This window comes from Equus przewalskii, chromosome 4 (assembly GCF_037783145.1).
Source record: "Equus przewalskii isolate Varuska chromosome 4, EquPr2, whole genome shotgun sequence".
NCBI classification, from domain to species: domain Eukaryota; kingdom Metazoa; phylum Chordata; class Mammalia; order Perissodactyla; family Equidae; genus Equus; species Equus przewalskii.
Genome location: NC_091834.1, coordinates 3017773 through 3043913, shown reverse-complemented (window position 1 = coordinate 3043913; position 26141 = coordinate 3017773). Strand labels below are relative to the sequence as shown.

The 26141-nt window shown below is 40.6% G+C and overlaps 1 protein-coding gene across 9 annotated transcripts in view; it reads left to right on the top strand.

Moving 5' to 3' along the window:
* The window catches only part of PHTF2 (putative homeodomain transcription factor 2), a 119823-nt gene that overhangs the window by 34661 nt on the left and 59021 nt on the right, over positions 1-26141 (top strand). For 2 of the 9 annotated variants that reach the window (XM_070617008.1, XM_008522301.2), the window contains exon 1: positions 4110-4322. The exons of the other annotated variants lie outside the window; for them this stretch is intronic. In XM_070617008.1, coding sequence (XP_070473109.1) covers positions 4167-4322 — 156 coding nt within the window. In that variant the 5' untranslated portion in view covers positions 4110-4166. Of the gene's footprint in view, positions 1-4109; positions 4323-26141 lie in introns of those variants that run through there. 9 annotated transcript variants of the gene reach the window in all.

Sequence of the window (26141 nt, the reverse complement as noted above, 5' to 3'; positions counted from 1 at the left end):
TTGGGATTCTGATTGGGATAGCGTTGAATCTGTAGATTGCTTTAGGTAGAACGGACATTTTAACTATGTTTATTCTTCCAATCCATGTACATGGAATGTCTTTCCGTCTCCTTATGTCGTCATCCAATTCTCTCAGAAAGGCCTTGTAATTTTCATTATATAGGTCCTTCACTTCCTTAGTTAAATTTATCCCGAGGTATTTTATTATTTTTGTTGTGATTGTGAATGGTATTGTGTTCTTGAGTTCTTTTTCTGTTAGTTCGTTATTAGAATATAGAAATGCTACTGATTTATGCAAATTGATTTTATACCCTTATCAGGCAGGATTCTTTTGCAGGTAATACAAATCCAACTCAGACTGCCTGTAGCAAAACAGGGGACATTTATTGGCTTTCAAGCTAAACCATGCAAATGGGTGGAGCTTACCTCAGAGTTGACTGAATCCCAAGACCAGAGCACTGTCAGATGTGTCTGTCTGCCTTTTTCCTTCCCCCCTTTCCTAGAGTTGCTTATTTTTCCGCAGAATACTTTCTCTGTGTGGTGGAGCACACCCTGAGCCACCTCCAAACTACGGTCCTTTTAGTGCTGTGGGGATAAGGGATGTCCGGAGGATGGAGCACAGTGGGTTTCCTACCCAGAACTGTGGAGGAACCTCTACATTGTCGGGGAGTTCGTTATCCTCCAGGGAGCATGTATTTAAAGTCTCAGAGGGGTGAATCCTGATTAGTCTCAGGCGGTTGGGGAATTCTGTTTCCCTTGCTGGCAGTTGGCTTAGAAAGGGGCATGTGTTCCACTTCTGGCTGATGAGGCATGAAGGTTTCTGGAAAGTCTTCCATCTCTTAAAAAGAGACCCAACAATAACAATAGAACTCAGGCAACTCGAGAACAACAAAACAACCCAGTTAAAAAATGAGCAGCAGATCTGACCAGACGTTTTTCCGAAGAAGATGTACAGATGGGCAACGGGCACATGAAAAGATGCTCACCATCACTAACTATTGGAGAAATGCCAAACAGAACTGTAATGAGACATCACCTCGCACCTGTCAGCATGGCTATTATTAAAAAGACAAGAAATTACAAGTGTTGGAGAGGATGTGGAGAAAAGGAAACCTGTCGTACACTGCTGGTGGGAATGCAAACTGGTTCAGCCACTAAGGTAAACAGTATGGAGATTTCTCAAAAAATTAGGACTGGAACTACTGTGTGACCTAACTATTTCACTTCTGTATATTTATCCAAAGAATGAAAACACTGATTCAAAAAGATATATGCACCCCTACGTTCATTACAGCATTATTCACAGTAGGCAAGACGTGGAAGCAACCCAGGTGCTCATCAGTGGATGAATGGACAAAGAAGATATGGTATACACAAGGGAATACTACTCAGCCAAAAAAAGATGAAACCTTGCCATTTGGGACAAAATGGATGGACCTTGAGGGTGTTAATGCTAAGCAAAATAAGTCAGAGGGAGAGTATGATTTCACTCATGGAAGATAAAAACAACAACAACAAACAAACGCATAGACACAGAATAGATTGGTGGTTACCAGAGGGGAAGCCTGGGCGGGCGGAGGCAGGGCTGTGGAAAGGTGAGGGGAGAAGGAGTAAAAGGCCGCATGTGTACAGTGATGGATGGCAATTAGATTTTGGGTGGTGAACGTAATCTAATCTATACAGAAATCAAACTATAATGAGGTACACCTGAAATTCATGTAATGTTATAAACCAAAGTCACCCCAATAAAAAATTAATTAAAAAACGCATCTGTTAAAATAGAAGAAAATCTTTACAAATAAATGTTTAATGATTTAAAAATGGTAATAATAATAACAAAAGTTATATGACATTTATTATGTGCCAGGCATTTTGTAAGGGCTTTCCATATATTAAGTAACGTAATGTAGGTGAATGAATGAAATAAGGTGGAGGGTCCCTTTCCTGTCTCTGGCTGTTGGTGGGAGCGGCCCTGACGCCTGAAGCTCTTGTGAACTTGCTCCCGGAGGGGAGGTTCCCAGCAGGTGGAGGATGGCACAGCTGAAAGATGGGAAGAACCTGAGTTTTTCGGGACTTTGTGAGTTATGGAATTAATTAGTTCTGGAAATGTCCTACTTTGGAACTTCTTACTGTAGGAGATAATAAACCCCTTTATTCTTTCAGTCACTTGAAGTTGAGTTTTGTTTCCTTGCAGCTGCGAGCATTCTAAGTGATACACAAGAAGTGCCTTCTGCTGGGGTGTGGTTTCCCAGACAGTCCTGTTTGCTCTGGATGGTTCCAGTAGTAGAAAGAAGATTAAGATCTACCAAAATAGAAATACTGAGCCCCACAAAGGGGCTTATTCCATTTTCTCTTTTAAGTTTTTTTTTTTCTTGAACCGTGCTCTCATACGTACCGCTTAATCTTTCCTGTAATTTTGAACTACTGTGCCTTAGAGTAAGGTGTGGTTGAAAGCACGCTTGTGTCTGATTTTGTGACGTTTACCAACTTGTATTGTTGAACGCATTACTTCGTCTCTCTGAGCCTGTTCCTTCTTCTGTAAACAGGATGGTGATGCTTCCCCTGTGTGCCTCACAGGGTTTTGTGGAAGTAAATCAACTTTAAATATGGTTTTTAAAGAGCTTTTTTAAAGTGGTTTATGAATTGTTCAATAAATAGGAAGTTTCGCTCAGAATAATAATCGTAATGTATCGTATAACGTGGAGTCCAATAGATGAGAAGTTAGAGTGCCTTTGGTGCTCAGCAGTTTCTTCCGTGTCTGCGGCTCTGCTGCACATGCTCCTCCTGCCGTCTGGCCGAGGAGGCGGATGGCACCTCATTGCCTTGGCCACCGTGATTGGTCCAGGTTTATCTGACAATCCAATTGTCTTTCTACAAACTTTTTTTTTTTAACTGGAGCCGATAGGAAAGACTCTCTTGCTTCTTTCTTCAAGGAGCTAGAGGATGAAAGTCTGGAGCAGCCTCTAGGTGTGTTACCACAACGCGGAGAAAGTTGTGGGCGAAGAAGAGAGTGAGACAGCACCGAAGTATGTCAGGAACGGGGAAAAAGAGACAGCCACCGACCGGCATGGGGCCCTGGCCCTTGGAGTCGCTTCCCCCCGACCTTTGAGTTGGTTAGTGTGTCCGAGAGTCCTGCCTCCTGCCGAGAGGCCCTGTCTGCATGTGTGTGCATTGATCCTACTGAGGTGTAACACGTACTCAGACAGCCACTCAGGTTACGAGCGTTCAGCTTGATGAGTTTCTGCAAACTGAGCGCCTGCTTGTGCTCAGTGCTGTTCGTGGTCTGCTGGTAGAACGGGCCTCAGGCTGAGGAGAGGGTGGCCAGCCCTGCAGGCCTTCCTGCCCCCGTGCAGTCCCAGCCGCTGCCTCTCGAGGCGGGCTGTGTGAGCGGGGAGCGAGGACACAGGTTTCGGAGTAGAAAGCAGGGATTTGAAGGCTTGTTCTTGAAATCCTGTGTGATTTTGGACAAGTTGCTTACCTGCTCTGAATTTCCCTTTCTTCGTGTATATGAAGACTGTCTTTTGTATGTGTTTGAAGGTTAGTGGATGATATATGTAAAGTGTTCGCGAAGGGCTTCACACAGGGGGAACCTTCAGTGAGAGTTATTTCTATTATTGTTACTTCGTATTCCCCACACTTGTCAGAGGAATTGCCCCTCACACTTATCACAGTGCTTTGTTTCATGGATTCTGCAAATTCCCCTGAGGCTGAAAACGTTCTTACTTGTTAGGGAGAAACCTAAAGCCTCAGACTCTAACATCCGCTCTTGGAACAGCGAGTGCTGGTTGCTGTTTGTCTCCTGACACTCGTGCAGCCAAGTCATGACTAAGTGTAATTTGTAAAGCTCAGCTTGCTGCTTCAGTCACTGGTCATGTTTTCCGCCCCTTCCTTTTCATGTTGCTTATCTGCCAAAAAGACTTCTGCTGGTAGAAATCGATTGGTTAGTTTAGTTGCTGAAATATTTACCTTTTCACTTAATTTTTTCTCCCCCGTTTTGGTCATGAAATTTTTAATTTTCCACCCTCACCCTCTCTGCAGTTTGGGTATCTCCAGCGTAAATAATTTGAGTTTTAGTTTTATTTACGAGGAAGAAGGACACCGTGTGTGCAGTAGTCCAGACAGTTGACTCGAGAGATGGTCAGTCCTGCTGGGCTTGTGCTTTGTGGATGGGAAAGCTGATGCTGTGGATCCCGTGGCTGGATCGGAGCCTCGAGCTGGTGGTCCAGCCAAGGCTCGGGGCTGCTGATCGCAGGCCGCTCTGGCTTCTGTACTCAAGTTGCTTTGAAAAACGGACTGGAGAAACTTTTATAAAATTCATTTGTGTAAGTTGAGAGTTGTTTTTTTGTAAGATGACTCCTGATGTGAGAGTATTGGGGGAGGTATACACCTTTAAAAAAAATGTGATTAGTATTATATATAATGTGTTGATTTAACACAGTAGCGATGATGATGATGATGATGTTGTTACAGTGCCACCACACATTTAAACAGCATTTATTTTTCAGAGTGCTTGCATGTGTATTGTTGTGGTTTGCTTTACTGTGATAGTGAAATGGATTAACTCAGCGGTTGTATCCAGACGTGAGAAGTTGTATCATTTCCTAGGGCTTTCGTAACAAACGACCGCAAACTGGGCGGCTTAGAACGACGGAAATTTTTTGTCCCCAGTTTAGGAGGCCGGGAGTCCCAAGTCAGAGAGCCGGCGGGCTTGCTTCCTTCTGTGGGGAGGCCCTGAGGGAGAAACCGCCCGGGCGCTCGCCTTGGGCCTTGGCTTGTAGATATTCCAGTCTCTGCTCCGTCTTCACGTGGGCCCCTGCACTCTGGTTCTCTGTTCTCTCCTGTTCGCGTGAGGACACCAGCCGCTGGGTTTAGGTTCCACCCTAAATCCCAGATGATCTCATCTTGAGATTCTTAACTGACTACATCTGCAAAGATGCATTTCCAAATGAGGTAACATTCCAAGGTTCTGGGCAGGCATGAATATTTGTGGGACACTGTTTTCTCTGCAGAAGCATAATTAAACATCTCGTTGGTTTTGGTGGATTCCGCGTGGAGATGTGTAGCTCTTTCCTTCTGTGTAGCTGTATTCTACACCATCAGTATTGAACTGAGTACAAGAAGATGGGGGTCCTTAATGTTGTCTTCATGTTCTTAGAAGTTTACATTGTTGATCTCATAGCTTCTCCTATATGAAATGTTAAGGAATAAGTTTGTGCAGAATTAAGCACAATTTTCCGCTTCCAGTTCCTATTAAATACTACATAGATATTTGGGTTCTTTAAGCTGTTATGAGGTTTAGTGTCTTAATTATTATAGATAATAATAACATTCTTTCCCTTTAAAAAAGTTCATGTACGTTAAACCACAATGTACATTTCTCAATGTTCTAGGTGTGGAGGGTTGTCATACCTACTTTTTGATAAATTCTTGACTGTATCTAAAAATACCAATTGTTTCTATTAGGACCAAACAATATTGCATACGAAAGTAAGTCATAAAATTTTAGCACGTGAGTTGAAGTGTGAAGGTCTAAAAATTCAAACTCTTATTGAATCAAATGTATGAGAATGTATTTTTTCTATAATTGCTACAGGATATTGAACAACCATTCATCTCTTTGATGCTATAGGATTTTGTATTTGGGGCTAATTATGTGCAATGCTGATTATGTATTGGAGGACATATTTAACTTTCCTGAATGGTCTTAGGTTAGCTGACTGTTTTTATTTACTAAGCTTGAGTGAGTTTCTTAACTTTCCTCAGTTTATCTACAGTATTGGGATGAGAATCCTTTGACGGTTGCCATGACGATTAAATGAGAGAACATATGTAAACACTAGTGCCTTGTTAGTGTGCAGTCGGTGTTCAATAAATACTGCTAAAGAGCAGTTCCTCTGCTTTTTCTTCTGTTCTCTTTTGCTAAATATGAAGTGTTGTTATTAATAATATATTTGGATAATTAAAGGTTTTAGTTAGTAGTTCTTTTAAATTGAATATCTGTGTATCTGTTAAAATAGAAAAACACCATTAGAAGTGGTCAAGTTTCTTCTGTATTTTTGAGAATTCTATACTTGCATTTAATTGCTGTCTCCCTTTTCCTTTGCTTTAATTTCTAGCACGAAGAGTATTTTCCTCAGCGTATGTCATTCCTTATCTGGGATCATTTGAAGTACTTTTTTTCTTGGTAGGAGAGGTGTTTTAGAAAGGAACAAAACAAATGATGCAGTAAAAAGTGAATAGAATAAATAAATAGAAGGACAGATATAGTTTCTTAAGTTTAACACCACCTAATTTTACATGGTAATTTTGCAGAATGCACTATACTGTTTGGTGAATTTTCTGGGTATTTTTCTTTAAATGACCAAACTCTCTTTTAATTTTGATTCCTTCCAAAAGTTCTTTAACTGCAAATGGAATAGAAATGACTGTTTTCTGATGTTTTCCTGATCCATGGTGGTTATTGTCTATTAATTATGACTTTCATCTATGACACGTGATTTATCTGTCCTCCTTTGCTGTGAATTTTCACTTCTGTGGCCTTATCTCCATTTATTGTTTAATCAGTTAGTAGAATTGTAGGTAGATTAATTACATTGCTCCAAAGCAAAACCAGAGGGGTGGCTCAGAGGGGTTTCTCCCTGGGAAAAAGTCGAGGACCCCGATGAACTGGTGTTACCACAGCTCTTTCAGTGCTCCAGAAGCCCTTTTCTTTCTTTCTCTATTTCTCTCTCTCTCTGTCTCTGGTCTCTCTCTCTCTCTCTCTCTCTCTCTCTCTCTCTCTCTCTCTCTCTGCTCTCTGTATCTCTCTCGGTCTCTCTCTCTTTCTCTGTCTCTTTCTCTCTCTGCCTGAAGCCATCACTGTTGGAGGCTGCCTTGTGCTGCAATCTACCATCTTTTAGGAATCAGAAATGGAGAGCAGGAAAGCTACCTGAGAAATTAACCTTTCTAGTATCTTTATTTTACAGATGAGGAAACTGAGACACTGACAGATAAGGGAACTCAGCAAGGTCTTATTTTTTGTTTTTTGGGTTTTTTTTAATGTAGTCTAGAGATCTTATCAACTGTACCATGAGTTATAGAATTTCACTTTTGAATGAGAAGTATCTGTACTTAATTGAGATAACAGATTCCACTACCATGGGTAAAGAAAATGCAAAATAGAAAAAAATACCTTGCACTGTGCCCCAGCAGTATCCTTCTGGGCTGCTACACAGTGATGTTGACAGGCTCCAAGGGGGCCTGTATTCAGTACTCCTGAGTATAAGGGTACTGGGTTCACAGAAACACTACCAGTAGAAAATTCTGTATTTTTAAAGTGTTTGAGGCATCTATTCACCGTGTTCAGACATGTGCATACATTAACACCCAAATGCTTAGTATCTGTCTTATACTTGTCCTCTTTACAAGTTGAATATTTGGTAACAGAAGGTTTTTGTTTTTATTTTGTGAATACTGTGGTACGTCAGAATTAGGAATTTCCACATAGTACACTTCTTTGAAATGCTGCAGTTTCCTTACTTATTTGCTTATGACTTTTTTCTTCTTTTTTTGGTTAAATGGAATAGTTGTTCCATTAAAAGGAGCATTCATTTGCCTACCGCAGTTGCCAGGTACAGCGCCTAAAAATTAAAGTAGTTGTTTACGTAGGTGCGAGGAGATCCAAAGAACAATGTCCTTTGAATGGAGGTGAAGTTCCTTAGTGAGTAACACTTCTTATACCTGTTGGGAGCTGGGGAGAAAAATATTTTATGACATGCTGGAAAACTAGGCTCTAACCTTTTTCGTTTTCCAATGAGTAGATTGAAAATAGAAATGTCAGTCAAGGATACAGTGTTTGCCAGTTCTATTCCAAATATCTTGAGGTCAGTCCATCCTTAGCCATGGTAACAGACATAGTGGTGAAATAAGTTGGTAGGTCGCCATTGGCAGCCTAAAATTAGGCAAATGTACCAGCTTTGAAAAGGCCAGAGAGGGTCTGAACCTGGGGTTAACCTGCTGTATGTTTATCGTTCCACAAAGAATGATATTTATAAATGTGTTTAACAGAGCAACTTAGAAGCTAAATTGCTCTTTGCCAAATGGCCCCTAGAGTTTATTCACATAAAAGCTAATTCAGTACCAAGGATTGAGTCACAAGAATGAAATGCTGGAGAAGGTATACAAACTAAAAATTTCCCATTCGAATTTTTGTCCAAAATCAATATCCTTATTAGGATATGTTATAGCTGGTCATTTGAAGTGGAGTCTTGCTTTAGTTTGCTTTCTGTTTTTGATGTCTTCCCCCCCACCCTTTGTGATGGGATTAAGGTTACAGGTAAAGAGTTCTGGTTTACCTGATTTGTGGAGGACTGCGTTGGTACACAGCTCTAAACAGGTAGAAGACAGGATTTAAAGAGAAAGTAAGGTGGTCTTACTAAAATTTAACTCTTTTAGAGCTTTGGGGAATCAGAGGATGAAGTCTTATTTCTCCGACCTTATAATGGTAGACAGCAGGATATATTTTTAATTACTGCTTTATGGCCACTGTAGCACTTGGTTATGTGGTTTATATTTATTTACTGGTAGAAAACTAGGGAAAATTGCTAGGTAAAGCCTCATTCCATTGACTTCATATAGGCAAAATTCAGTACATTTAGTTTTACCAGGATAGTTTAACTTTTAAGATTAAAGACTTTTATTACCAAGACTCTCTCTGTACAAAAAATAATATCGTGGTAGAATTTATGCCCATCTACATTTAAATAACATTTATGATGGACGTACTATGTATCAGGCACTGAGTACTTATCTTAAAAGAACTCTGCATCATGGAGGGACCTCGATGCAAAAATATAACTATTATACTATAAGTGCTGCAGTAGAATTCTCTTTAAAGCTCTGTGGGAACTCACATAAAGTTCTAAATTTGTTCTTCTAGGCACCATTCTGTTGCTACTTTTATCTCCTAAATATTTCTCGCATTTGCTCTGATCTCCCATCGGTGTTTCTTCATTCTTGTTCTAGTTAAATATTTTCTCTTCACAGCCACCAGAGTGATTTATCTTAAAGAAAGATTTGACCTTGTCACTTACCTATTTAATGACACTCTTCAAAGACTTCCTCTCGCATATGATATAAGCTCCAAGTTTCTTCACAAGACCTTGAAGGATTTTTCTGACCTAATTTCAGTTAACTTTCTAGCCTCATCTAGCCTTCAACTTTCTCTCACCAACTCCATTCCTCCAACAAATACAATGTTTTGAAGTCTCCCCATGCCGTCTTTCACCTTACTGCTTGGGATGCCCACTTCTGCTCTTTTTTTTTTTTTTTTTAAACTAATTCAAGTCGGTCCTTAAAACTCAAAGCTCATCTCTTGCCCTCAGGGACACCTTTCCTGATCCCGTGGAGGCTAGAATAGGTTCCCCCTGCCAGGGCTCCTATAGGAAAGTGGCGTGTGCTCTGTTCGTGCCAGTAGCGTCATGCTTTATTCTTCTTGATTCTTTCTGTTTCTACAAGTTGACGCAGTAATGTGGCCGTCGTCCAGCATCCCCCGAAGGTCAGCACTGTTGTTTGTGTTTAATTATCATTGTGAACTCTTGGCTTTCGAGACACTTGATGTGTCTCAGCCGGTTGCTGTTATAGACGCTCAACTTGTTCTTTTGGCCAATGAGGCTCGTTCAGGCTGGCTCCTGAGTCTCCTTGCCGTGACTCTCGTAGTATTTGACTGCATTCCTAATGGGAGCAGTCCTTTCTGCAGAGGGATAGGGAAGGCTGCAGAGAGATCGTGATCCTTTTTCCCGTCCTAGAGATAGACATTCTGAGCTGTGCATAGTGTAGTTGTAAACTGAATTCATCCTGCCTCGTCTGACAGCAGTCACAGGAGAAGCTCTGTTGTAAATCCAGTTATTCTTCTGCCTCTGTGTTTCAGTGGTATTTTGTTTATTCTAGCACTCACCACAGGTTGACTTGCAAGATAGTTAATCCCCACCTGCTGATCGACAAGGGTAGGAATCATTACCTTGTAGCTCCATTATTTATCTCAGCGCCATGCTTTACAGTTGGTCCTTGGTGAGTGTTCCCGCCTTGATAACAGTGCTGTCAGGAGACAGGACTTCCGTAAACCTTTTTTTTTTTTTAAAATCCTTTAGATCCTTTTTCTCCCCAAAGCCCCCCGGTACATAGTTGTATATTCTTCGTTGTGGGTCCTTCTAGTTGTGGCATGTGGGACGCTGCCTCAGCGTGGTTCGATGAGCAGTGCCATGTCCACGCCCAGGATTCGAACCAACGAAACACTGGGCCGCCTGCAGCGGAGCGCGCGAACTTAACCACTCGGCCACGGGGCCAGCCCCTCCGTAAACCTTTTAGTTCATGTAGTTCTGCGTTATTCCATCGAGTGCCTGCGATGTGCCATGCACTAAGCTGGGTGCTTATCTCCAGTGGGCTGATTTAATTTATGTAGCAGTGGGATGTGGAATAGTCTCCGTAGGCTGAATATCTATGACACTGAGTACTCAACATAATACTTTAGCCTGTAGTAATATTTCCCAAAGTGTGTTCTGCGTGACGTTAATAGGTGTTAGTAGAATAGAGGGATTTTTGGTTAAATACGTTTGGGAACTACTGAGTTAGACAAAGGTAAAGAAGTTTTATGATTACAGGGTTTTATAGTGTGAATAGCGTACAGTGTAACTGACTGCCCAGGAGGCACATAGAGAAGATGTCCTTTCTCAATTTGTTTGACTTCATTTTTTTCCCCTTAGTATCCATGGAACATACTTAGGAAAATGCTGGCCAAGTTACATAAAAAAGTGTGGTGCAGTGGAAAGGGCATGGAATTGTAAGTCAGAACTTGGGTTTCTGCCCCAAATACTGGGTGTGGAAACTTCTGACACCTTAAAGCTGCAGTTGTCTCATCAGTACAAGAAGTTAATGCTGGTCTGTACATCACAAGACTGCAAATCCTTTATGAAGCACTTGACAAAGATTAATACTTCAGCACAGTCTTATTATCTAGATAAATAGTTCATAATAAATTTAACAAATTCTGTAAGTGAATATTTTATTTGTTCCCCACACAGTCTTTCCTAGCCCTACATAGTGAAGATTAAAGGTATAACTTATGTAGGCATACCTGTAGTCATTCTTAGTAGCAATTTTGTAGTCACCTGGATTTTTGCAATTACAGCAAAGCTTTTCGTGACCAATGATGACAGTTGTCCAGGTCCCTTAGATTCTAATTCTGGGGAATCTGGACTAAGTATCCAGGAGCAATTTATCTTAACTTTCTCTCCTTTTTAGTTTTGCCCTACTTATGTAAGTAGAAGGAAGCCAAACAAGGTAATGTGTTTAATTTTGGTAATTTAGATCTGTTTCGTGGTCTCATTTTTTATTTCAGATGATTGAATGAACAGCAATAACATGTTAGGTAGTTTCTATAATACAAAGGTATTTAGATAACCAAGATATGTAAGATATGGTAATACTCTTGGCATTTAAATTGCTTTAAAAATATGAGACAGCGTTTCATGCTATTTATAGTAGTCTATTAGAACTCTGTAAACAAGGAAGGTGCTGTATTCTTGATTCCTATAATGTATACATGGTTTAGTCAGGGTTTTGTTTTAGAATAATAATCCAGAGTATATCCTATGATAAATACTAAAGAATGCAAATAATGCCTGTGCATTTCTTCCTCGTCTCATGCTGCGTATGAAGGAAAAGGAAGCATTAGGTGATTCATCAAAATGGCGTAATAGTGGACATGTATTGAGCTGTTGTGTGTCTGAGACTGTTGGTAGCTCGGGACACGTTAGCACATTTAGTCCTTATAGTGACCCTGTGAGGACTCGTAATATTAACTATTCTACATATTTCTTAGGCTCCGTTGCACCTCGTGAAGAGTTTTGTATGTTCTCACTTGCTTTCTTAACAGAGCCTTTTGCTTCCCTGCTGGCAAGGCAGCCACGGAGAGTCAGTGGAGGTGAGGTATCGACATCTCAGGGGTTGAACGCCCCCCTCTTGGTGATCAGAGCCGAGGCACGAGGACATGGGTGGTTTCTGTGTAAGGGTGTGAGTGGAATCACCGGTGGGTCAGGGCTCAGCTGTGGAGCTGGTCCGCCTGCATTGGAATTCCTGTGCTCTGCTACTCATGTTTAACTGTGGACGACTTCAGTTTCTGAAACGATAAAATACGGACAGCAGTAGTATCCACTTCATAGAGTTGTGAGGATTAAATGACAGTACGTGGAAAGTGTGCCTGGTACTTGATAAATAATAAATGCTAACTATTGTTATTATTATTATTAACAACGTTAACTGCCTCAACTGGCAAAGGAGTAGAAACCAGAGACCCTAATATCTTTCAGTAACCAGGCAGGGGCCTTTGCATCCAAGCTGGGGCCCCAGTCAGTCCATGCTGCAGTGTTGAGGTGGTAATTTCAGAGATGGACAACCTCTTATTGCCATCTTGAGTGACGTAAAAGTTGTTGTGTGTGTGTGTGTTTTTTAACGATTACCCAATACCAACACTTTGTTTACTTTTACTTTCAAGTTACCCATAATTTTTATACTTCTTATTTCTCAAACAAAACTCCCGATATAGACGTTGTTATTACATGATTTCCTGAGTGGAAGGATTGGGGGAGAAATTTGTAAAAAATGGGAAATTTCTTCAGAAATCTCTCTCTCCTACAATAAATTAGAAAACCCAGAGAGGTCAAAGGAGTTTGGCTGAAGTCATGGGGTTAGTAGGTGGTGAGGCTGCGTTTGAATCCAGGAGTTTAGTTCTGTGTCTTCCTCTGCTTAGTTCCCTGCTTTGAAAAGACAAACGATACATTATTTTAGAGTGAATATAGATTTTCTGATTTAATTCCTCTTTGTAAACAGGGTGATGTTTTAAGCGGATCATATAAGAGGACTCGGTTCCATTTTAAAAGTTGCTTCCATTTCTAAGTACAGTAGGATGCTTTTCCTGCGAGCAGACTGGGGACAGAGTAAATAGACACTGGTGTCAGCAAACTATGGTCCAATATTGTTGGATTTTAGAAATCAAATCAAAATGGAGTTAAATATTGTCTGATATGTGCAGTATCCTAGGTTAATGTCTAAGGTGCAAATTAGCGTAAGACTCTTTTCATTCACTTGTGTGTATTGGAAGTTTCTGTGAATGAGGAAAATCCTCCTTTGTCCTGAAGCAGGAGTGGCTGCACAGAAAGGCAGGCCCCATGGAGACAGGGATTGAGGACCTCCGAGAGGACAGGACGAGTGGTCAGGTCCACTTACTCAGAGTGACGCTGTTTCTCAGTTTGTGGAGTCTGTCTCTGGACGCTTTGCTCTTTTAGAAGTTTCCTGAACTGAAATTGATTTTGTTCCTGTGATGCTTGGAGAAATGCTCTGATATGTTTTGATTTCTTGACCAAATCAAAATTTGAAGGCCGAGAGAGCTAGGTTTTCCAATAAATACTTCAGTTCAGGAATTGCCTTATGTCTAATAATTTAGTAGGAGCATTAAATTCCTTCATAGCTGAAACTGTTCTTAATATGGATATTTCATTACTTGTCATCTCTATTTACCAGTTCATATCATAGTTCAATTTATCTAAAAGTGAGAAATTCACTCAGCTTTCCATTGTATTTGAAATACTATGTCATGGAATCAAGAACTTACACTTTATTTGTATTGACCCGAAGATTCAACAGAGATCGTTGTGATGAAGTCTCGTTACACAGATTTTCTTCCATTGTATATGATGATGTTTGTGTGTAATGCTAGGCATAGCTGAGGTTCAAAACAAAACTTAAATGCCTGCTGCATACCAGGTGCTGGGCTAAATGATTTACAGTCGCTGTCCAGTTCCCCAAACATCACTGAGGAAATGGGCTCGGAGCTTTGTCTGTTTTGTTTTGTTTAAAGTGCTCTGGTCACTGAGTAAATGGCAGAACCTTGGCCTGCCCAGATCTTCTGTCTTTAAAGCCCTTCCCATTAAAAACGAAAATCTCGGGCAGCCCGTGGCCAAGTGGTTAAAGTTCCATGTGCTCTGCTTTGGGGGCCTGGGGTTCATGAGTTCGAATCGCCAGTGTGGACCTGCTCTACTCATCAGCCATGCTGTGGAGGCATCCCACATGCAAAGTAGAGGAACACTGGCACAGATGTTAGCTCAGGGCTGGTCTTCCTCAAGCAAAAAAAGAGGATTGGCAAAAGATGTTAGCTCAGGGCGAATCTTCCTCACCAAAAAAAAAAATCTCATCGTTATTTACTGTTGTAGCAAGTAGCTAGTCATCCAAGCAAAAATTATCTATTTAATAATTTCAGATGTTATATATACATATTTTCAAATAAGTCCTAAAATTCCAAATAATGCAAATTTAGCAACTGTTTATACAGTGTACACAATTTGTTTATATTAACATTTATTCTTTCAGTTGCAGTAAACTATAATTTGCAGTACGTAATGTTTAAATATCTCACGTCCTTTGGGATGTAGATCCTATACATATGCGGGTTACTGTTAGGCCAGTAGTAACATTAATTCATAATAATCGAGCATGCACGCACACACACACACACACACACACACACACACAAGGAGCAGAAGCAGTCTTCTGGACATAGAGATGGAAAGCCTGCTAGGAGTCAAAACTGGATGGAAAAATTTTTTTATTCTAAGTTCCCCAAGGATCCAAGGCCTTCTTTTTTACAAAACAGATTTATTGATGTATAACTTACATGCTATAAAATCCACTTAAGTGTACAATTCAGGAATTCTTACTTAATTTATGGAATGGTGTAACCATCACCACAGTCTAATTTCAGAACATTTCCATCGTCCCCAAAAGAAACTTCTTGCTTGTTTATCTTCATTTCTCATTCCCACCCCACCACCAAGCAGCCGCTAATCTACTTTTTATCTCTATAGGTTTGCCTTTTCTGTACATTTCATGTAAATGGAATAATACGTGATCTTTTGTCTCTGGCTTCTTAACGTGATGTTTCCGGGTTTCACCCATGGTGTGGCCTCTAGGGGTACCTCATTCCTTTTTGTTGCTGAATAGATCCCATTCTATAGATGTACGACGTTTTGCTTATCCATTCATAATTGGTGGTCATTTGGGTTGTTTTCACTTTTTAACTGTTACACGTTCGTGCACAAATCCTTGTATGTCTGTGTGCTTTCATTTCTCTCAGTTAGGTGGGTAACTTGGAGTGGCATTACCGGGTCAGAACTGCCAGACTGTTGTCCACAGTGACTGCTCCATTTACGTTCCCGCGAGCAGGCGGCGCGTGAGGGTGTTAGTGTCTCCACATCCTTGCCAACACCTGTCATTCCCTGTCTTTTTGATTATAGCCATTCTAGTGGGTGTGAAGTGGTATCTCTCTGTGGTTTAATTTGCATAGTTACTTCTTTTAACTGACTCTTTATTTTGCATATTATAATTTTAGTTTGAAATTACTATACCGTTGGAAATTCCGGAAGAGACTTTTAAACTGGCGTGATCTTTGCCACCCAAAGTACATTGATTTCCCAAAAGATTCTGACTCCATCCTCTGAGGTCTGAGAAATAAAGTCTTTGAATTCTGATTTAAAGTTAGATCTTTTCAGGTAAAATCAAAAGGAAAAGAGATTGTTTTTTATTTACTAGTCACAAGAACAATAATCAATCCTAATTGGTTGGCGTGTTACTGATCATTTCCTACTTTAGCTCTGCTAATTGGCTAGTTGAGTTGTAGGGTGTTTTTTTTTGGTCTTGATCTTAACTATTATATTTAAATATTATTCCAGTTTCCTGAAAGTGTGATGATAATTGAAGAAGCATTCATCTGATTTTTCTTCCCTTCTTTCTGATATATCCAAGAAAAAAATTTTTTCAAATAATAGATGTCAGTTAGGAGGAAATATGTGAGAGTTTTCATTTTTTCATCATTTTAGATTGTGTGATAAAGGGTGTGGTAAAGTAAATATTTAATCTACAGTTTGATGCAGTGAAACATCTGTGGAATTTTCCTGTGCGTGCGCTCTTTCGGTTTTTCTAGACTGACGAAACCCTGTTCAAGGAATTTACAAGGTTGGCCAAACTTTAAAACAGGTTGCGTTTTGGGGCATAAATCGTGCCGAATACCTCATATAGTGGAACAGTACAGTTGAGAGGGGGTCATAAATGTACACATTCATGTTAAGAAAACTTTCCTTTTTTCTCCTCACCCTACATGAAGTGCCTTGGTATGAACTTTCCCACTCTGCCAGGATGGCATTTAGCCTCTTAATGCAAAAGAAGTAATAAAATTGGACTTTTAATTACAGTCATGAGTACAAGGAAAAAGTGATAGCTGTTCTTGGGCATGTGACTAAAAACAAATCTTGGCAAGTCACAGAGTGGATGTGACTGAAATGGGTGGTGTGTTTACTTACATCTTATCTAAACAAATAGTTTGAAGTGGTTCCTGTTCCTAAGACATAGAAGTTCCCACAGATAGTATTATTCTGAGAAAAGACAATTAAAATTTATCTTAGGAAGGTGGCACTGGATAATGGGAAGCCGGCCTGTGGGCATCTCTGCCTGTGGATAGGATCCAGATTCTTGAAAGCCGTCTGACCACGGGCAAACCTATTTCCATCTCTTTGAGACTCAGTTTCCTCATCTTTAAGATGGGAGTGAAAATGTTGACTTTTGAATGGTTTTTGAGAAAGTTCTAGCACAGTATCTGAGAGCTTTTAAAATAAACATTTCTTTTTATTGTGGCACGATTTGAATTACCACACACAGCTACTCTATGAGTCTTAATAACTTAAAATCAAGCAGGAAAAGAAAACCCACAAAAAACAAGGCACTGGGGGTCAGACGTCCTGTGTTTGAATCTGGTTCTGTCATTTGCTGTCTTGTGACTTTGGGCAAGTTATTGAACTTCTGTGTGTCTGTTCAGTTTTCTTTAAGATTGAAATAACGCTATCGACTTCAAGGACTGTTATGAGGATTAAACGACATTGTGTAAGGTAATTGGCCCAGAGCTTCCTCTGTCGTGGTGGTTGTACTAGTTGAATAATAACAACAGGTGACATTTATTGAACACTTACTATGTGCTACACACTGTCCTAAGTACTTTATGTGCATTAGTCATTCTGACAACGCTATAAAAGAGGCATTCCTGCCATTATCCTGACTTTATAACTTAGGAAACTAAGATTCAGAGAAGTCTGGTGGTTTCCTCATGGTCACATAGAGAGTGCATGATAGAGCCAGAATTTAGGCCCGTTGGAACGGGTAGAGTCTGCACTCTGACCTGTAGTGACTCCACCCCCCACTTCACACCCAGGGGGGCCCTGTCTTCTACCGCTCTGCCCGCTTGGCTGTGGGCTCTCAGCTAGTCATGGGTGGTGGCATCGAACGTGTCCTGTCCCCTGCTCGGACAGCAGATGCTCAATAGATGGGGCAGCAGCTATGGTTTATTCACACAGCTAGCTTCGTTTAGCAACATATTTGCCTAGTCTGTTGAAGTCTTGTCCGTGTATTGACTAGCCTGGTTTTGGTCCCTGTTTTTTCACTGCGTGAATTAATTTTTATAAATGCATGTTTGGCTGAGAGAATCATGACCTGTGTTGTGGATGAATACTTTTTCTTGAACTAGGTGGGAAGATGGATTTCACGTTTTTTGGAGGTTTTTTCCCTTTAAGTTTGATATATAAAATATCAGCAGTCCTGTCAGTGGTAAAATGAAGACCAAGTTTCTATTTGGTCTTTCACTGTGTTTTGATGATTTAGAAGCTAAAGAAGTGAACCCTTAGTTTTTTTTAACTAAACTTTTTAAGTAATGGCTTTTCAAAAGCTATTTTGTACAATTTAATAATTTATTTTAACTATCTTTAAATAATTTCCACTCTCTTGAAATAACATTTATTAAAAAATCCAAATAATTATTAATTAAGTAATGTTTAATTTTATGGGTTTGGCTATAAAAGCTAACTTGGGAGTTAGTGTTATAGGTTTGTTAAATAGAATTTTACTATTACCCTTGATAACGTGTTTTTGACCCTCTGATTTGTAAGGCATATTTGAATTGTTTTCATATGATTAGTAAAAGCAACTAATGATCTTTTTTCCCTCACTAGCAGGGTGTTCACAATTTCTGATGCAAGATTAGGTCAAGTAGAAAAGCAGAAGTTAGATTATCTTTGCCAAGATGACTTCTTGGGAAAGGTTATTAATCGGGCGGTACCTTGATTAATAAATCCGCTGAGAACGTACTGCCGTGTACCAGCAAGTTGGAGAAGAAACAGTCTTCATAAATTATGCAGAGTGGTGTTGGTTTGCATTAACAGCAACGTTCTCGTTAAAGCTGGGCCAGGAAAAAACACCGCTGTGTTCTGCCTCTCCTTTTCCTTAACACATGTCCACTGCGCCACCAGCAAACAGCCACGGCCTGGCAAGGAAGGCCAAATCAGGGCCATTTTGAGCCCCTCAGTAACAGAATTTCTGGAAACTTCTCTGTAGGACTCTTGCTAGTGTTACTTGTGTCCCTCTGTTTCTCCTGGTCGTGTGACTTTGGGAATGGAGAGAGAATCTGACTGGCTCAGCTTGAGTCGGCTGTCTAGCTTCGGATCCCTGTGGGGGCACCGGCATGTGCAGGATCAGATAACACAGACTGGTCCTTGGGTGTCCCCCTCAGAGGATAGCAGGCCTTCAGTCCTTTATGCTTAGCCATGTAATCATTTTACGTAAGTGTAAATGAGAGACAGGTTTTGAATTAGCTAGATATTTTCTTGTTAGTCTTTAAAGATTTAGTTTCTTTTTGAAGATGGGGGCTCGGCATTTGAGGGTGATTGCGGGACCCCTGGAAACACGCTGTATCTGGTCAATCAGACTAGCTGAGGGTTAGTCTTTTTAGTCTGTTGAGGACTGAAGGGGAACTGAGGAGAGGCGTTGGATGAGATGGTCCATGGCTGCTGCTTTCCCTCCTCTGGTCAGCCCTTGCTGGTTGCTACAGAGGCCAAGAGAGCTGGTGGTGATGGCCTTCTCCCCCTGGCTTCTTCCAGAACTTGGAGTTCTCCCACGGAGCTGTTTCCAGGCTCCCCTCCTTCCATTCCCTCCCTTTCCTGTGTGAGCCAGTTGAACTCCTTCCATCACCTCCTAATGCAGTTTAAGTTTCCCCAGCCGCAGGAGTCCTAGTCCCTTACGGATTGTGGTTGTCTTCTTGGGCTCTTGGTGTATTTTAGCATTTTGGTTCTTTAACTCATTTTTTCCTCCTGTTATCCTAGGATGTAGGTATCTATCTGCCCTTTTATAGTACTAGAATTTCTGGCAGTTTTTTATTAAGATATAACTTCTTAGCTGAAAATTTCTATTATATAACTCATAGGAGAAGCCTTATTTATTTTCATAATGAGACTTGATGAAGTTGATTTTGAGCAGTGGCAGTTGCTTTCTTAACATATTGCCTTTCTACTCACGGTACCTTCCATGAGGAAATGTATTCAAAAGCACCTAGCCCAGTGCCTCGCACTTGATGCTACTCAGATGATACTAGCTTCCATTTCCTCTTGATTTTCTTTCTTTCTTTCGTTTTTTTTTTTTTTTTCTGGTAAGGAAGATTCACCATGAGCTAACATCTGTTGTCAGTCTTCCTCTTTTTGCTTGAGGAAGATTGTTGCTGAGCTAGTATCTGTGCCAGTCTTCCTCCATTTTGTATGTGGGATGCTGCCACAGCATGGCTTGACAACGAGTGGTGTTGTAGGTCCACGCCCAGGGTCTGATCCCAGCTTTTGAGGCTTTTGAGACATCAGCCCCCGCATGTGTAGCCAGTCTCCCATCTCAGCTGCCATCCCATCCTGTACTTGGATGCCGTCTTCATCTCATTCCAGCTCTTTATTCTAGACTTCTTCATCTTTCCTGGGTTCCGACACCCCACATGAGGACATCCTCCTAGTGGATGTCCTTGGGCGTCAGCACTCTGTGCTGGTTTCACCCTCACACGTGGTCCCCTCCTCATCCTGCTCTGCCTCAGACTCCCTTTACCTCACAAGGTCCACCTTTCCACCCCAGTTGGGCTGACCCCCATGCCTGGCCGCGCTCGTGTCTCAGACCCCCTGACACCCTGCTTTGGGCCCCATGGCTCTGCCACATGTAGTCTAGGCTTCAGCAGGGAGGTGCTCAGCAGAAGCAGGAGGAGAAAGAAGACTGTGCAGCAGGCTCGCTGAGGGGCCCTGCCAAGCGCCCAGCGCCCCGCCTGGCACATTGTGGGTATTTGGCAGGGCGCGTGTTGAATTCTTCCCCTCCTGATCCCGGATGGTTGAGCCTTGATGCTGAAAGGAAACATGCAGACGTAGCCCAGCCACCCGCCTCTCATACCGGCTCAGCTGCATCCGCTCTTCCTGGTGTCCTCATCCGACGTTAGCTGACACTGTTCTGTCATGTCCGCCAGTGGTGCTTTCTTCTCTTCTTTATTGTCCACAGGGCCCAGACGCCCCAGCTTCCATATCTCAGTTAATGACTTTGCCTGCTGTTTCAGTGAAATCCGGGTTATTTGACATGAACATGTTTAACTACCTCACCACTCAAACTGTTCCAGTATTTTCAGCTCCCCTTATTTTCCTTCTTTCTTGAGACTCTTTCCTCGTTTGGCTTTTGTTATAGTTTGTTGTCCCAGTTCTCTTCCTGCCTGCGTGACTGGTTTTTCTCAGTCTCCTTACCTGACTTTGATGCTTCTCTCCTCCAGTCTAATATTCATCCTAATATTTTGTTCCTGATCTCTTTAAGCTATTCTCTCTCCTTAGATTATCAAATTGACCACAGAAACAGTTTTGCTGCTGAGTTCCGAATTTCATACCTTCCCAGCTTGCACTCTAGCCGTAATTCCTAGCTGTCTGATAGGTCCAACGCCCTTTTTCAGACCTGTTTTTATTCCATGTCATGGTGAATGATACCAGTGCTGTCCCAGGTCCTCACGCCAGAAATTGTCTTTCTCTGTCTCTGGTGCTCCGTATCCGGGGAGTTTCCTGTTCCTGTACATTTTACCTCACAGGTGTTGCTCTCTTTTGGACGATCTCACTGACATGTAGTGCAGTAGTGCTTACTTCATTCTGCTTTGAATTATAACTAACTCCCTGAAGGCTTTTTCTTTGGATTTGTAACTTCTTAGAGTCAGAGTCTCCCATAATCTTCTCTCTGTTGAACTGAAAAACGCTTGTCAGTAAGTCAGTCATGGGACGTAATGCACAGCACGGTGACTATAGTCAGCAATATCAAAGTGCATATTTGAAAGTTGCCAAGAGAGTAAATCTTAAAAGTTTTCGTCACAAGAAAAAGAATTGTTTTTGTAACTTTGTGTGGTGGTGGGTGGTACTTACTCTGGTGGTCATTTCACAGCATATGCAAATATTGGATCATTGCCTTGCACGCCTGAAAGCCATGTAATGTTATGTGTCAATTAGACCTCAATTGAAAAAATAACTTTCTTCAAGACTTTTCTAAACTTGAGTCAGTGTTTTACTATATCATTAACGGGCTTTCCCTAAGCAGTAGGAACTCAGTCATGACTCGTGACTTGCTTGTGTGTGTGTGGCCTGTGTCACACTATTCTTAGGGTTAATGCGTAGAAGGGTGTGTGGTTTTAGGTGATGCATAACCGGACAATATGTGGTCAGATGTTAGGTGGCTTTAGCTGTTATTACTTATACTGAATGGAATCTTTGCTAATTAGCTAGATTTTAGTATCTGCAGGTGAGAGCACATTCCCAGACTTTGATGTTTTGCTCCAAATGTCACAGGCTAAGCTTGATGTGTATTTTAAAATTGAGTGAATTCTATAAATCTATTTTCTTCCTTGAAAAGTTATATTCTCCCCAAAAAGATTTTAATCTTTTTAAAAAGTTTTATTTTTTTATTTGCCTTCTCGTCAAGCAGCTTGACTTTTGTCTAGTAACACTTTTGTTACTATATGATTCTGCTAATTATTGACGGCAGAAGAAACAAATAATGACAGTTGAAGCAAAGAGGTTGTAAAGAACCTTCTTTGCTTACAACTATTTATAAGCAAAGCATATTTATTCCATGATTTAGACTTCTTTCCCCAATTAGGATATCTTAACTTGGAATGCTTACCCATTTCAGGTCCTCCCCTCCCCCAAATAAGACCAGAGTTATAGGGAATCTTTTGATGAGTGGATTAAAAGGCTTCTGTGGTTTGGCTTCTCATCTTTTTTTTTTTTAAGATTTTATTTTTCCTTTTTCTCCCCAAAGCCCCCTGGCACATAGTTGTGTATTTTTAGTTGTGGGTCCTTCCAGCTGTGGCATGTGGGACGCCGCTTCAGCATGGCCTGATGAGCAGTGCCATGTCCGCACCCAGGATCCGATCCAGCGAAACCCTGGGCTGCTGAAGCAGAGCACGCAAACCCAACCACTCGGCCACGGGGCCAGCCCCTTCTCATCTGTTTTTTAGTGCTAAGAAAAGATTGATTCAGAAAGAGTTAAAGATTTGATAAAGTAATTTGGTAGTTGTTCCACATTCAGAAGAGTCACTAGCTCTTAATGTGTCCTCACACCACATCTGTTTGTCTGACGTCATCACCATTCATAGTGTATATTGTGTAATGAAATGATTCAACATCTCATTTGATCCTCATCGTTAAAGTCACCTGAGTGACTTGTATAGGAGTGTGTGTGTGCGCGTGTGTAATGGGCAGTCGGAAGCATTGGACAACTTGTTGAGTAAAATAGGACATTGTGAAACAACAAGAGAATAGAATAGGACAGGATATGAATGAAGAGGTAATGGGAATTGCTAGGCAAGACAGTAGGGTTAGAAACATGGCTTTTTAGGGGCTGTTATAAGGACTCAGAGATGTTCCTGGGCATTCGGTAGACGAAGTCGTTTGGCAGCCAGTAGTTGTGAGCAAAAACCAGTGAAAACCTGTTTGATATTCAAAGCATTGAGAACTTTACTTTGGAATTAAAAGTAAAAAAATGTCGAAAGACTTAGTTTCTGCTTCTCTGCATGGAGATTTATCTGAAGGCTGATCACTTATCCTGATGGTTTTAGTGGCCCTAGGAGTTTCTTCAGTACGTTTTAGCAGTATGACTGGAAGGGTTGGGTGTCGTTTTGGGATGTTCACCATAACAACATAACTTTGGGGATTACAGATATAAATTTTCTTTCATTGGTGGTTAGTATTTTATTCTCAGATCCACTATTTTGTTCAGTAACTTTAACTTTGTTGTATTGCTCACCTCCTCAATTTCTCTTTTTACCTTCTAGATGAATCGTTGTGAAAACAAAAGCCATATAGTTTAGTGTCTGGGCAAATGAGATTTTGGGAGTTGACAGCTCTGTTTTCATTTATGAACTGTAAACAATTCCAAAAAAATATTACATTGGTTATTAATTAAGGAAAGGACATTTATCTCCACACCCTTGTTTTTGCTACTTCTTGGTACCTTCTGCCCAGACGTTTCTCACTACCCTTATTGGGTCTACCTTTTTTCATAGTAGCGTTGAATCTTTTCTCTTCCTATACTGGTCCATAAAAAAATTGTCTGTGGCCATCCAAATCATCATTAGTGAGAATAAATATTGTCGTAAGTTAATTTAAATGTAGTTCAACTTAATGAATTTAAAAATGAGGTATTTGAGGCCTAGAGAAATTGAGATTTGCCAAGAAAGGAAAGCACTAATCCTTACAGAGCACCAGCTATCTTTTTACATCCAAGTTCTTGAAGTACGTTTTGTTGTCCCCATTTTACAGAGACTCAGGGGTCAAGAAACTTGCCCAGGACCAGAGGACTAGGCATGGTGGAGGCAGGATGAAAACCCACATCTCTAGCACAGTGCAGGGTCTTTTCTCCTCCTGTCAGCAGACATTCAGAGCTGATGGACTGAGGCAGTGGGGAAAACCAAGGGTTAAAAACCAGCACTTAAAATACAACAAAGGGTATTTTCTGATTGGTAACTTTTATTTTTATAAAAAGACTCAAAAAATAATTGTCTTTGGTTGTACAGCTATTACACCACTATTGAAATATGGGACTTGTCTTAGGTATAAAAGCAACATGATCTGTGCCCATTAGTGTCTTAGAGTTGTTGATACACAGAAAAAATAGAATATATTTACTGTCAATTTAGAGATGGAAAAGATCATCAAGAACACAAGCATCTCTTTTACCTTTTTTTTCTTCTTTTTAAGGAGAAATTGTCTCAAGAGATTCTCTAATCTGACCTCTTGCCTTGGGGGTGTTCTTGTCACGCTTTTAATAGGTACACTTTTGCTGACAAAGGTAAATTACATTTATCCTGGCAAATGATTGGCCTCTGATGTTTGTTGAGTGGGCCAAGCTAGGAAGGGATTGAGGCTCTGTGTCAACTTTTTGAATTAAATTTGGTGTTTGTGACAATTAATAGCTTGCTTTTCTGAAATGAGATTGCAAAAAACGAAACTGAGCATGGTAGTAGTAGGAAAAATTAGAACTTTTGACGTACAGTATTATGGTATGACTGTTGGTTAGTTAAGGAAATTAGATGCTGAAGCTAAGTGTGCAAATCTGGGCCTCCATTTGCCCTGCTTATATTTATTTGTGAACTCTAAAGCTTTTCTCTAAGCGCTTATCTAATTAAACTATTGGGACTACCTTTTCAAAGCAAGACAGCTTCTCTTCTCTTCATCTCCTGATGTCTGAGCCACTGCTGTTCTGAAAGTGAGGACCCAGGGGGGCATCACATGACCTAAGAGTAGCTTCTCAAATTGTTTTCCAAAGACACTTCTTTTCTAGAATTCTTAAGTGATACATGTTCCCATTTTTCGCTGTCTAGTTATCTAGGTTTTAACATCTATATTCTTGATACCATCGTATTCATTATAAATGTTTTCTTAGAAGCCGGAGCTGACTCAGGCAGATCCCTAGAGAGACAGTCTCTTTATCTCCCTCCCAGCCCTGCCCTCCGTCATGCCTCTGCATCCCTGACTTCCCCTCCTTCCTCTCCCTCTGCCTGTCCTCGTCTCTCTTTCCCCTTCCCCATTTTGTTTGTCTCAGTGTATAGGAAGATAAAAAGTAGAATGATGATGGGTGGAGGTAGGTGATTTCCTGTAAAGATACTATTCAGTGACAGAAACGTATTAATTTCTCAGATTACTCGTTCAGATTGCTTTGCACTTCACCAGACCTGGGTTAGAACCTTGCTTTATGAAAGCACTGCATAGCCATTGTGGGGGAAGAAAGTGATACAGTATCAGTGAATATAAAGCAGAAGTAAAAGTGCTCTTCTCTCTGTGCTTCTCAGAGATAATCACTATTAACGGTTTTGTGCATCCATCTAGATGTTTGCTATATATATTTATATACATATTTAATATAGCGTATTAGCTACATTAATTTCAAATTTATAGCTTGTACATTTTCCTTTTTTAACAGTCTTCAGTAGGTCAGAAAGCATCTAGAGTATTCATTTAGTTCAATTTTAGTCCACTTGATATTACTAAATTACAGTATCTCAATTTCTTCTCACTTTTTTTCTTTTAAATTTTTTTTTTTTTTTTTTTTTTTTTTTGCCACTTTCAGGATGCTGCTCCCTCAGTTATTTTTTGGTTTGTTTTTATCCATCTTAACCTCTGTAATGGGTCAAAGTTAATTTATAAGGATAGGAGGAAAGAAAATAAATTAGGTGAGAAAACAGATACTATAGATGGAGAAGACAGAAAATGAAAACATTTGCATCTATGGCTTCAATCTTAATAGTTGAAGTAATTGGCTAGATGTTCTGCCAGGATTGGTGATATTCACAGTAGTTAGGAATTAAAGCTTGTGTGAAGAAAACTTAGATTCTCCTTGCTGTTATTACGGGGAGTATTGTAAGAGGTCAATATAGGATTGCCTATAGATGAAACCTGTTTTGAAGATACAGGACGGATCTCTAGAGGGCAAAGTGTCTAGTCTCCTGGGACCAGGTAGAAAAAGCTGACAGTAGGTCGGCTCTGGTTGGGCGAGAGTATACCAGAGGCTTCAGGCATTCAGGGCATCTGTGGAGCAATAACCAGAGCCTTGATAAAATCGCACCAGAGAGTGAACTCCACTTTCTTAACAGGTACAAAGCTGTTGGCTGCAAATCAAAGGTAAATCAGAATTCAGAGTCTTCTCTTGTAATACAATGGGAACAGTATTTTTCCCTCCTTGGAACAGGTCATCAC